General features: G+C 55.5%; 1 protein-coding gene across 1 annotated transcript in view; it reads right to left on the bottom strand.

Annotated features, from left to right (window-relative positions):
- ZNF185 (zinc finger protein 185 (LIM domain)) overlaps positions 1-12,639 on the bottom strand; it is a 24,105-nt gene that overhangs the window by 3,415 nt on the left and 8,051 nt on the right. The window contains exons 9-25 of the mRNA XM_010145679.1: positions 12,293-12,376; positions 11,398-11,472; positions 10,712-10,792; positions 10,409-10,477; positions 8,743-8,826; positions 7,375-7,419; positions 6,901-7,005; positions 6,193-6,273; positions 5,629-5,727; positions 5,078-5,191; positions 4,662-4,757; positions 3,788-3,868; positions 3,607-3,708; positions 3,011-3,157; positions 1,554-1,652; positions 1,194-1,289; positions 110-211 (exon numbers count right to left, since the gene is read on the bottom strand). Coding sequence (XP_010143981.1) covers positions 110-211; positions 1,194-1,289; positions 1,554-1,652; positions 3,011-3,157; positions 3,607-3,708; positions 3,788-3,868; positions 4,662-4,757; positions 5,078-5,191; positions 5,629-5,727; positions 6,193-6,273; positions 6,901-7,005; positions 7,375-7,419; positions 8,743-8,826; positions 10,409-10,477; positions 10,712-10,792; positions 11,398-11,472; positions 12,293-12,376 — 1,560 coding nt within the window. The remainder of the gene's footprint in view (positions 1-109; positions 212-1,193; positions 1,290-1,553; positions 1,653-3,010; positions 3,158-3,606; positions 3,709-3,787; positions 3,869-4,661; positions 4,758-5,077; positions 5,192-5,628; positions 5,728-6,192; positions 6,274-6,900; positions 7,006-7,374; positions 7,420-8,742; positions 8,827-10,408; positions 10,478-10,711; positions 10,793-11,397; positions 11,473-12,292; positions 12,377-12,639) is intronic.

The raw sequence follows: 12,639 nt of genomic DNA, 5'->3' as shown, positions 1-12,639 counted from the left end.
CCGGCAGCGGCTTGGAGGCATCCTGTGGCCTGGATGTGAAGGAGCAAGGCCTGGCTTGTCCCTACCAAACAGGCTGCGTGCAGAACCGGGAGCACCCACTGCTCATTACCCGGCAGCGCTGGGGTCGGGCTGGTAGCCGGAGGCCACCGGGCTGTGGTGTGGTGAGGTGGAAACTGGACCGCAGATCCTCTCGCTCGAACTGGAGAGAAGCCTGGCAGAGAGAGAAGAGTCTATGGCACGGGGGACAGGAGCCAGGCTGTGACCTGAGCCAAGAAAGAGCTGCCACTGCTGCTGGGACAGTGCAGTACAAAGGCCCTTCACCATACTGTTAAAAAAGGCTCTTTTCTCCTTCAACATCTGCCTCTCCGCAGCGCTGCTTCCCTGGAGAGGCGGTTTGGGAAAGCCTCGTTCAGGGGAGAAAAGATCAAGCAAGGTCCTCAAGCAAGCACAGACCTTGAGTGACTCACACAGCGTGAACGGGAGCAGCAGATTGCGGGAGAGGGGGAGGTGGGACACATAGGCCAAAGGCCAGTGAAACTGTCCCCAGCGGAGCTGTCCCCAGCGGAGCTATCCCCAGCAGAACTTCAAAAGCTGCGGAGGGGAGAAGATGGCAAATCTACAGCTGCTAGAGCGTCTCGTCAGACAGCTCTGCCCGGCCCCTCAGCCAGGAGACTGGCAGTTTGCCTTGCTGGGGTGAAGCTCATCTTGCCTGGAGCCCGTTCCAGGCTGTCCAAGGATCTTGTGCTCCCACCCCAGCACGCTCCCCTGTCCAGACCCTGCACTCAGACCGACGCTGGTGCCTCCCAAAGTGTCAGAGTGACACTGCCATGAAGGAGCGCAGAAAGCCCAGGGTAATGGCTTTCCTACCCCTCCCAAGTGGTCTGGGACCAGTTCAGTCATTCAGATCACTGACATGAGACAGTGATCCTCTTCTCAACACCTCTCTTTGCTTTTAGCTCTCTTTGTAGCCTCTGCAAAGGCTGATTTCTGGTCAAGGAAGGGTGGCCAGGACCAGCCCTTCACTCTGCTGTCACCCCATGATGAAAACCTCCAGAGACGGAGGTATCACAGCCCCTGTGCTGGGGAGCCCTGGCTCGGAATGGTTGAGTAGTTCTGTGCCTCTACACCGCAAATCCGCGCCCTGGAGACGGTTCGTCTCATCTTCCCGGAGGTTCCCCTCACACCCCGTTTACCTGGTGCTGTTACAGCTTAAGCTGTCCATGTAGAAGGGCACCCTGTGGCTTCTCGGGGAAGGGGCCATGGTGGTGTCCCTGGGAAGGGAGTTGTGGCTGTGGAAGGAAGTGGCACAGCCTCAAGCACTAAACTGGAGCCTGTGAGGGATTCTTTCAGGTGAGAATCTTGGCTATACATCTCCCTGCTTAGCATTAAAATCCCCCTGTGCCACAGCCACCCACACACACAGCACCTCGCTGCCCACGCTGAGACCAGGGAATTAGTAAGAAGCAGGTCAGGACACCCCAGATCCTGAATAAATGTAGCAGCGGGCTGTCCTTTGGGTTATCAAGTCTGGATCCCACCCTTTGACTTCTTACCGTCCGGCCGTGGGGTTAAACTCACAGAGCCCCCAGGCACCACCGCTGTCATATCTGCTGTTCCTAGGGCTGCTTCGCCCTTCGTAATCTGGGGCAGGCCTGGCAAGGAAGCACGGAGTCCTGATTACATCCTGCTGGGAGTCACTGGGGTCCCCACCTTGGCTAACTCGTGTTTTGTTTCAGTGGTCGCTACCCTGACACGTTCTCCCGTCGCCCTGCCCCTGTCCCCCAACGTTCTCCCGTCGCCCTGCCCCTGTCCCCCACCGTTCTCCCGTCGCCCTGCCCCTTGACACGTTCTCCCGTCGCCCTGCCCCTGTCCCCCAACGTTCTCCCGTCGCCCTGCCCCTGTCCCCCAACGTTCTCCCGTCGCCCTGCCCCTGTCCCCCAACGTTCTCCCGTCGCCCTGCCCCATTGCTGTGCCAGCAGCCACAGTGCGCGTACGAAGCTCTATGGCTGGGAGAGCACGTTCCAGACCTAGCGCTCGGGAGTAAAGCTGAAGCAGTTCATCCACAGACTCATCTTCAACAGTTCCCTTCCACAGCGCTCACCCAAACCACCACCGCACTGTCTGAACTGGTGACCAGCTGGCCCATGGGGGTCCAGACGGGCACACTGTCACTTTTCCAAAACAGAACTCATGGGAGTGGCTTTATCCTGCGGGCAGAGCGCAGGCTCCTGCCACTGAGAAACTGAGCTTAGAGCTTATGGCCAGAGTTCTCTTGCATGTGCCCGGGGCGCAGACATGTGTCTATTGTCTATCAGCTCTTTGCTGCTGCTGAAAGCTCCAGGCAACTGCTTAACCTAACGGTAAACAATGCTGAAAAACACTGAACAAGAAAGAGGGACAGGCTAAGCTTGTCCCAAGAGGAGAAAAACCCTGCTCTGGGCAAGGCACGTGTTTGGTCTGTGATTTAAACCCAAGGGCAGGCACAAAGCACATTTCTTGTGCTGCAGAGAGACACGTCAGCATCCCGCAGCGCCCAGGGGTGATAACAGGCACAGGAGAGGTCTGGCCCATTTTTTCTAGTCCTAGAAAAATATAAACTACTCTTTATATATAAATAAAGAGCAGTTATAAGCGTACAGCTTGTCTCTTGTGTCATTGAGGGCCACGAGAAATCCAACCCAGAGTGCTGCTGCATCATCTCCCCTGCCGTTAGAGAGCAGCAGCAACATCTGCCAAGCACCCAGGCACCGTGGAGGGGGTCTGGGTACGACCTGCCAAGGACTCTCCAGAGTTACAGAGCAGCTACCAGCTCAGACCTCCTGAACCCCTTCTTCAGCCCTTCAGGCCCAAACTGATCTGGTTCCACATGGAGACATGATGATGCTGCTGCTCCCTCTGGGAACAAAGTCCTGCTCGCCCTCCACGCAGTGGTCGTTCAACCAGAGTTTCTGTCAGATATTTGTATGCCAGCGGCTTTCCCTGTGGCTGCGTCCCGTCCCCGCGCTCTTACCTTCTGGTGAACAGCGGGCTGTCGGCATAGGCAGGGATCCTGTGGCTGGGCGCCGGCATGCTGGCACTGAAGGGCTGGTGGTCCCCGTACAGCGGCACGGCGTGCTGAGGCTCACAGGCACTGGCAGTGCTCTCTCTGAAGTGAGACCTGCCAAAGAATTGGAGCCAGTCTGACCATGAAGCCAGTGACTATATTTGCTCTGACCAGCTCACACAAGTGTGCTGAGTTTGCCGGGGCTGCACCGGGCCTCTTTCCACCAGCAATAAGGGAAACTGGGGACACGGCGCTGTGACGAGCTTCCCAAGGCTGGGGAACAGCAGAGGTCTGTCCTGCCCCGCCTCACCTACATGAGCCGCGCTCCCAGCGCAACAAAGTGCTGCAAGATTCAGCAGTCGCCTGAGTTAGTTTGATAAATGAACTGTGAACAGCCCCACGGGGGTGCAATCCTGAACCAAACGTTTCTTCCGTGAGTGCCGCTTGGTTCGTGCACACAGGGCAGACGTACACAGGACTTCAGCCACGCTCGTGTCACGGAGTGGCGTAGGGTGAGGATTTGGACACTGGCAGGGAGAAGCAGAGGGACAGTCCCACCCTACCTGGCTGCCACTGGGCTGCGCTCATGGTGTCTCCAGTCTCCTGGGCTCTCCTGGTGACTGGCTGTGGTGGGGCCGGTGTGTTCTGCAGAAGCTGGAGTGATCCTGCTCAGGGGGGAAACAGCCCGTTAGCACCTTGCACACGCATGTCTAAACCTGCACGCCTGGTCCCCGGGCGCCGCACCTCTCCCGGCGTGCGTCAGGTTCATCCACGTGCTGGGTCTCGGGAGCAGTGATGACACTTTCTCCAGGCAGAGAGCTGGGCCTGCCGAGACAGAGCAGCGTTATCATCCACACAAGTGCCACCACGCAGAGAAGTGCTGTGGGATGTGGCTGCAAGCCCCGGTGATTGTCCTGCCTCTTTCCAACCTCAGTGTTCTAACTCTGGCCATTTAGATGTGACCATTATGGGTCATCCAGTACCTCACATTACCCTCAGACTGCTAAGAGCACAGGCTGGCCTCCTTTGGGTTCCACCTCCGCGGGGTATCCACCAGGTAAACCCGCTGCAGAGCCACCCTGGATTGACACCACTCTCTCTACCTCAGCCCAGGGAGACGTTTGTTCGCTCTTTCCAGCTGGTTTGCTGTGTTTGAGCACTCCAACCCCCCTGGGAATACTGGAGACGGCATGAAACCTGCTGGGGAAGTTTTGTCTCTAACTTTTTTCTCCAGCAGTTTATCTTCTCCTCATGGCCCTGGGGACCGGGAACAGCTCCTTCTGCCTCCCTGCGTGGTGAAGATCTACAGTCTGGAACATTTGAGGTACAACCAGGACAGCTCCACTGGTCAGAAGAACCAGGAGGACAGGACACTGACGCCAGAGCTCTCTCCCTGCTGCTTTTCCAGCGCGTCTTCCTGAGCTCCCTCCTCCACAGCCCTCACTAACCACATGCTCTGTGTCCCACCACTCACTATGTATCTCCATGCACCCATGAGGGGAGCCCAGCTTGGTGACTCCTAAGCCCAACCACAGCATCCTCAGTCTGCTCCAGAACCACCTGCAGTAAATTCCCTGTGTTCTCTCATCACAAAAAGCAATCCCAGTATTTCTCTTGCCTTCCTGAAGTGACTCCTTCGCTCTGCACACTGGGCGGTATCCCCTTGTTAATGTCCATGGTCTCACCAGCGCTGTCCTCGGAGCCTAGCATGGACCTGGGGAGAAGAGCACGCTGGTTTATGAGTCCATTTGAAGGTGGGTTGCTCACTGAAACACTCCTGAGGAAGCCCAGTTCAACCCAGACCCTCGACTCCTCATATTTGTGGGAGAATATGGACAGAAGCAAAGACATCTGTCCACAAAGTCCTTCCCTTTGGACGTTTAGCCCCGCACTGGTCTGCCCAAGGCAGGCGGAAGGCACCGAGAGGTCAGTGAGAAGGAGAACAGGGGAGCCTAGGAGAGGATTTATGAATGTGGGGAAGACACCTCATCTCCATCCTACAGGAAAAGGGCGGGTAATTATCTGGCTCCTTACCAAGTCATACTGGGTTCCAGTTCAGCATGGTCCTTCACCCTGGGAGGCTCTGGGTGGACATCACGGTCGGGAGGTTCTTGTCCCTTCTCAGTTTGGTTGGTTGAGTCTGAAAACCTGAAATAAAGACCTGTGCTTAGGGCAGTGGAAAAAAACCAGCGGGGGCGGGTTGACATCCATTCCCAGGAGCCATCGGGCAGGAAGGAGAATGGCCAGAGCTGTCAAAAGCTGCCTGGTACCAGATCCAGTGGGAATCGTGTACAAACTCTGTCAGAACTGAGACTGTTCAGGCATGGGATAAAGTGCTTGTGTAGAACTGCTGGGACTGCCAGACACTCCTAACCCCTGTGGACACGCCAGGGCACAGGCAGCGCTTGCCGTGTGGTGACCACCACGGGAAATTCACTACTCCAATGACCCCCCCATCCAGGGGAGATCATTCTCACTCATTAGAGTCCTTGTGCTCAGTGTTCCCTGAGCTATCGGTGGTTCCAGGGCATTCAGCCATGAGGCAGAACGGGAGCAAACAGGTGGTGAGCAGCCCAGGGCCTTACCTGGCTTCGGTCCAGTACGGTTTGCTATCTGCTGGGACCTCGGCACTCGTGGACCTCCTCCCCTGGCTGCTGCTCCTCTCCTCGTAGCCTAGCACAGATCTGGTCACCAGAGAAAGGCCCGTTACACTGCTAACAAGTGGCACGTGGATCCTTGCCCTAGTGAACACCATCTAGTCACCAGGCTAGTGGTGGCAATCTCTGCCAGCCCCTGTCCTGCAGCAGGGTTTTCCTCTAGGGACTGTATTTAACTATTTTGATGTATTTCAGCTCTTTTTCTGCCTTTTGGCTCCTTCCTGCTGCTCCAGCACCACTGCAGCATTTTGCTGGATTACCAGGTAGTGGCTGAAGCCCACCAAGAGGAGCCCCCAGAGGAGAAGAAAAGCCGGAGCACTTGGCTCACAGCAGAGCTCTCAGTTTATTTACAAGCTGCGCTTTAAACCTCGGTGCAGCTGCCTTCATCCTTGGGCCAAACGCTGTGAAAGAAGCCTCTTTCTGTGCCTGCCCATCCTGGTTTCCCTGAACCCTCAGTGTTACTCACACACCCACTACATTTACCCCACTCACCCTTGAAGGGGATTTTCAATGTCCTGTAGGTGCACCGGGGCTCTCTCAGGAGGAGAAGGGACATCGGGCTGCAAGCTCGTCCTGTCAAAGAGAGGAAGGGGAATACAGCCTCAGAGCTGGCCAGGGGCTTCGAGGGGGACTCACAGGAAACAACAACACTGCACTTTATACGAGACCAGAAAGGAATTTTCTCAGAGAACTGATTTTCTTTTGATAAAAATCATTTTCACTGTCCCTAATCAAGAAGAATAGAGGCTGTTAGTGGAACTAATGCGGTTACTTGGCCTCAACTCACACATGTCTTGGCTGGGTACACGACTTCGCTGGCCTGGCACAGGATCATGCCCCTGGGACAAAGCACCATATGAATAACTTTGGGGAAGATGTTCCTGCATTCGGAGCAGCAGCTCTAGGTCTTGGGTTTTACACCATCCTGCTGGGAGCCCTGAGATCCTCCTCGCCCCAGCTGGGAGGTTCGAAGGCATCATTTTCTCACCAAGTCCTTTGGTGAGCCAATACATGGAGTCAAGTCCCAAAATAATGGACTAAAGTGAGCAAGGAAAGCAGCTTTGGGGAGATGAGTGTGTTTGGTGCCAACAGCAGCAGTTCCTTGCCGAGCCTGACAGGGGAACAGGCAGGCTCTGAACAGCCTGTGGAATGAAGACACTTTGAGATCAACACTAAAAGCAATAACACACTGGACCTGACCTTGCAGGTTCAGCCTTCGCATCCTCCAGGTAGTGAGAGGGCTCGTACTGCCGGTGCAGCTGCTCTGTAGCATCCGCAGGTCTGTCCCTGCAGCCAGAGCTGGACCTGTAAGAGAGGGAGACTCGAGGGTACGGAAAGGAGCTGAGCAAGTCGGGGAACAGAGCGAGAAGCATGAGATTTTCCTGCCTCAGACGTAACACCTTTTCCTCCCTCCTGCCTCACTTGGTGAATCCCCTGCAGCAGCCCTGAAGGGCAGAGGCATCAATCCGACCAACGCAGGGCAGTGCCGGGAAACGAGGGGAAAGGCCCGGGTCCACTTTGAGCTGGGGGAGCAGGTCCACCCCCTCTGCAGGCCCATGCAAGTGCTGCTCCCAGAACACGTGGGTTCGGGCAGCGCTGGGTCAGAGCAGAGCCCTCTCACCCTGAAATCGAGGGGGAAAGTGCATTTCACACCGTTAACGGGTTTACACTTACTTCGGGGGGTCAAATCCATTGTTGGCTTCTGTGCGTTCGGGGTAACTGCAAAGGAGAGACACCAACTGTAGAAAGCACCTGGGGTTTGGTTTGGGTGATGTTCTACAATCATTTTCATACACATTTAATAGAAGAGAGAGGAGGAAATCCCTACAGCTTCCCGAGATGCTCCCCAGCGCATGTGTACAGGCAAACGGCATGAGGCTTCGGGGAAGCGCGGGGTTTGTGAGGCACAGTGGAGCGTTTGCTGACTCTGAGCACCATTAACATATGGAGATGCCAGTGGCATGGAGTCATCTGGCAAGTCAAGCCAGGATCTTCCCAAACCAACGGGTGATCCAGCCCGCAGCTGCGACCCAGGCACCTCCGTCTGCCCGCACCAGCAGGATGGAACAGCCCTCACACCCTCTGGCTCCTCTTGGGGGAGAGACAGAATGGGGAATTTCAGGTGTCTTGATCCAAAATCGTCTGGTTTTGTCCCTTTTCCAGGCTGGGGGCAGTGAGGAGCCCACGAGCGAATGGCTCTCACCAAACTTCGCCTTCGGTGGATGGCTGAGAAGTACCCTCAGAGGTTTCTAGGTCAAATTAAGCCAGTGTTTTCTTCCTTGCCTCCAGTGAGAGCGGTGATGAGCAGCACCGTGGAGCCCAAGCTGAGCAGATCCACCAGCTACCAGCTTGGCGGAACGCTGGTGCCCATGGGAGGGGCAGGACCCTGCCCAGGACAGTCCTGGGAGCTGTACAAGGTGATGCAAGGGGCGAGCAGAGCGGTGACGGTGGATTTCATTTGCAGACAGCAGCTGGCACTACGCTGCACTGCCTCTGATATGGATCTTGACCAGCCTTCCACACCACCTGAGAGCCAGGACACAACTCTTCCTCCTCACTGAACCTTCTGGTTTGCCAGACGGTTTACAGGAGGCACAAACACCTTCTGGGGTTGGTTTGGGGTTGGTTTTTTTAGGGGGTCTCTTGTTGCAAAGGTAAATGGGTGGGGGTTGGAGGCCTGCAGGACATTGAGTGTGAACCTCTCTATACTGTTAAAAAACAATTACCGTCTAGAACTGGTTTACATTTGGGAATGAACCTGGAAAATGCAGAAATGACCCACAAAAGTGACTTTTTTTGTATCACAGAAACTAAAGAAAAAAACTGGAACAGAATATCAAACAATTTCATCAAGGAGAGTAGTGTTTCCTTTTCTCCTCCCTTCTCCAGCAGAATTGTAGAGAAACCGCTGCAGTTCTGCAAAGCCCCGACCGCACCGTGGGTGTCCTCCAGTGGACAGCCAGGCAGAGCTGGCAGGAGGCTCCGGAGCAGCAGCTGATGGTTTGCACAACGCTGGGGGAAGGGATCTCGCACTAGCCCTACCTTCCGTTGGGGGACGTGACGGATCCTCTGGGGACCAGCTCATCCCACGGGAACGGCTCGGGCGTTGCCCTCAGAGGTTTGTCACTAGGAAGAGGGAAAAGCCAGTGAGATATGACCTGGCAGCACTCGGATGATCCCAGAACTGGGATGTTTAGGCAGGAGGAGCAGCACGAAAGGGGGCTGAGTCAATCTGTGGGGTAGGAGGAGGGTGCTCCCTGCAACAACTAATCCCTTTGCTCGGGAGAGCACAAGTGCCCTACAGTGACTGTTCTCTCTCCTCACAGCAAAGGCCCTTCCTAGGGAGCCTGCACCCATCTTTCGCTCCCCCAGAGCTTCTGCCTCCTTCCTTCCTTCCCTGACAATTACTCTCCCCCCAGGTTTTAGGTGGCTCAAGCAACAAGGCAGCGTCCCCTTTCTCCGGAGCTGCCTCACAATTAGGAGCAGCTACAGGACCCAAATGACCCCACACACAATGAGCACGTTGTCGTCGGGCTGTCCCTGCAGCAACACACAAGGATGACCATGACAACAGCCCAGCCTCTACCTTTTCTCAAGCACTTTAGACTTTGCTCCAGCCCAACAGGTTCATCTGGAACTGTTTCTAGCTTTATCTTCACCGATGGAGGTGGAGAGTGAATTGCAATTAACTGTACGAGCTACAGAAACACGTCTGGTGAATCCAAGACTTCTACAGCCACCTAAGCACAACAGGGCAAGAGGCGAGGCCACGTGTCCAGCTCTGCCTCCTTCAGCCCAGGCACAGCCAAAAATCTCAGAACACTGACATGGTTCAACTAAACGAGGGAGACTCAGACCAGAGAAAAGGGAGAAACTGTTTCCACTGAGGGTGGTGAGCCCCTGGCCCAGGCTGCCCCGAGAGGTGGGAGCAGCCCCATCGCTGGCCCCATCCCAGGTCAGGTTGGCCCTGGGGGCTCTGAGCCCCCTGCTCTGGGTGCAGGTGTCCCTGCTCTGGGTGCAGGTGTCCCTGCTCCCTGCAGGGCTGGGACTGGGGGAGCTGGGAAGGTCCCTTCAACCCAAACCCATCTGTGGTTCTATGGTTCTAACATATTTAAAAACCTGAAACGCTCCTGAGTTCAGTCTAGAGGATGAACACTCCTGGACACAAGCATGCGAGGAAGGAGTGATCTCTCTCTTCCTCAGCTGCAAGTCCCGTCTCACAGTGTCAGAGCTCCATTCCTTTCTGTGTCCAGCATCTTCTTTCTGAGATTTTCCTCATACCACAGAGCTTTTTACAGTTCCCCATCGTTCAGCCACCCCTTCAGACCTTCTACAGGGTGCAGAGGACCAGAACCAATGTTAGTAGGAGCCACCAGCAACTGAGGTTCAACACAACCCTTGTGGCTGGAAGAATTTTCCCAGGAGCAGTGGTGGGAGGGCAATGGGAATGGTAAAAATAAATGCACGAAGTAGACTCTTTAGGGACCGAGCCAGCGAGGAGAATCCTTGTGGGCGGTGAAGGCAGAGCAGAGAAAGCCAACACGTGGCAGCTCAGGCTGCGGCTGATGCTCTTGGCGTGCAGCCCAGGACTGTGACTGGAGAGATCCCATCTGCCCGAGAGCACCAGCAGGTATTTACCGTTTCTGAGCAAAAGGCAGAGTTAGGCCTTATGCTGAGCAGCAGAGATCAGCCTGTCTCAACTGCTTACCTGTTCCCATGCTGTGACACAGCTTTGGACGAAGACTCCCCATTAGGGGCCTGTCTGGTTTCACCATTTCTGCAAGAAAAGCAGCCAGAACGATTAGGCAGGGAGATGTGGCGACGGTGAGGTGCAGGAACGGTGCGTGTTGGAAGTGTGCTAGGTACAGCGCAGGGACCGGACTGGAAACAGGATGAGTTTTAGCAGGCAGAAAAGTCTGCGGTTTTGGGGCTTATATTGTCATCCCTTCACCACTTCAGCCCTTGCCGTCCTTAGCGGAGCTTCAAGGCGATGCGGGACCAACAGCCCTACCTGATGTCCGTAGCAGTGGAGATTGGCTCTGAAGCGTCGCTCAGGGATGTGGCTGGTTGGCTCTTACTGCCTGTTCCAGGGCTGCAAGAGAAGGCCAAGGAAAAAGCTGTCACTGCTGAGCAGAGCAGCTCCCCACTGCAGCTGTCCGGCACTGGAATGATCCTTTGGACGAGTAAACGCAGTGGAAAAAACCTCCCTGTTCCCGGTACACTCACTCACAAAGTCATCTTATCAGAAGCAGTTTTTAAATTAAACCCACTGATCTTGCCCGCAATATCTGCCCTCCACCAGTGAGACAGAGAATGACAATTGCAGCGCGAGGTCAGTAACCACAGCGCTGTTTGCAGCCCCGGGGAACAGCGTTTCCACCGGTTTTATACTGCGGCACAAACTCAATCAAAGTGAAAGCGACTGAAAATTATTCCACTACACAGTTGGCGAGGAGGAGTTCAGGGCGTTTGGGTTCCGAGCATCTCTCAGGATGTCGTCAGGGTGTAACTTGGATCTCAGGCACAAAGCCTTCTCCAAAACCGCTGCCTGCACTAAGGAAAGGCTCCCGTGGACACGGCCGATAATCCTTCACTTCACCTCCAGAGGGGCCCACAGAAGCCTCCGACCTACCGGCAGATGAGGGCTGATACAGCCCCAAAAGATCCGAGACAGCCTGGCCGGGCTGTCACACTCACCTGGAGGGAGAATCCACTGTTGTCTTTGGCTCGTTCCAGCAAGGCCCAGCAGTGGGTTTTCTTAGCCCATTAGTGCTAAAAAAAAAGTATTAAAGACAGATGCTTTATGTGCCTTCTGGCGGGGGTGGACACATTCTGCTTTCTGGCTCCAGCTCTTGTGTCTGCTTGTGCACCGATGTGGCTCCGATCTGCCGTTGTGCTGAAGCACTCGCTCGCTAGAACCCGCCTTTTCCTACTGAACATGGCTGGCGCCGTTCCTCTGCCCCGCGTCTGAATTTCCACTACAGAACCAGCTTCCCCGAACGTCCGGGTTACAGCTCAGTGCAGCCACAAAACTGATTTCACCTTGTGGGGAATACGCGAGGAAAGGAGGGGAACTGCCTCCCAGCCCTGCCTCAACCTGCACCGCGGCAGCACAAAATCGCTCCCCAAACTCAGGAGGCAGCAACTTCGTCCTGCAAATAAAGCACTGCCAGCTGAAAAGCCCCTTTATCGGGCTCCCTGCTGGGCCCACCAAGGGCCGGAGTGGAGGGAAGCTAATAATGCTGCTGCCTGGCACCAAGCCACCCCTCGGCGCAGGAGCAGAGCGCTGAATCCCCGATTAAAAATGAATCTGCTTGAAAACAGAGAAGGATCCTCCCTCCTAGGGCACACGCTTCCATTTCAGCCAAACGTTCCCGTGTACTGGTCCCACTCAGCCCCACAGCAGGGTCTTTCCCTTTCTTGCAAAAAAAGGGGCAATCAGGATTTTCAGAGAAGTCTCGTTTGAAAAAGCTCCATCTCTGTGTTCAGCCAGCTGCCACATCGCAGGTCAATGAGGGTATCTGCAAAGATGGCAAACCAGAGCGCCCCACCATCCCAGCAGCCACCCGCTGCTCCAGGGTGAGGTGAATACCTGCTGTCACTCGCCATCAACCTGCACGGACCAGCCGCGGTCGCGCTCCTCCGCTGTTGCCCTTCCTCCTCCTCTATCTCGATTCTTTCAAAAGGCAAAAGGAGAGACAACAGCACATTGTTTCCTCTTCCTTCTCTTTCCCCTTAGGCTGCGTTTCCCCCATTTCCCCGGCAGGCAGATGTTCCTGCTCCTCATGATCCGGGTGTTCTGCTGCTGCTGAGCATCTCAGCTGGCGGAACGAGGCGAGACGCTCCTCAGCCCAAACCAGCGGCACTTTCCAAATAGCATCAGCTGAATGCTGAACTGCAGAGAGCACCCCAGGCATCACCCCCTGCCGCGCCCCCAGC

The sequence above is a fragment of the Buceros rhinoceros genome, unplaced genomic scaffold (assembly GCF_000710305.1).
Source record: "Buceros rhinoceros silvestris isolate BGI_N320 unplaced genomic scaffold, ASM71030v1 scaffold6181, whole genome shotgun sequence".
NCBI classification, from domain to species: Eukaryota; Metazoa; Chordata; class Aves; order Bucerotiformes; family Bucerotidae; genus Buceros; species Buceros rhinoceros.
This window is presented reverse-complemented; position numbering and strand designations above follow the sequence as displayed.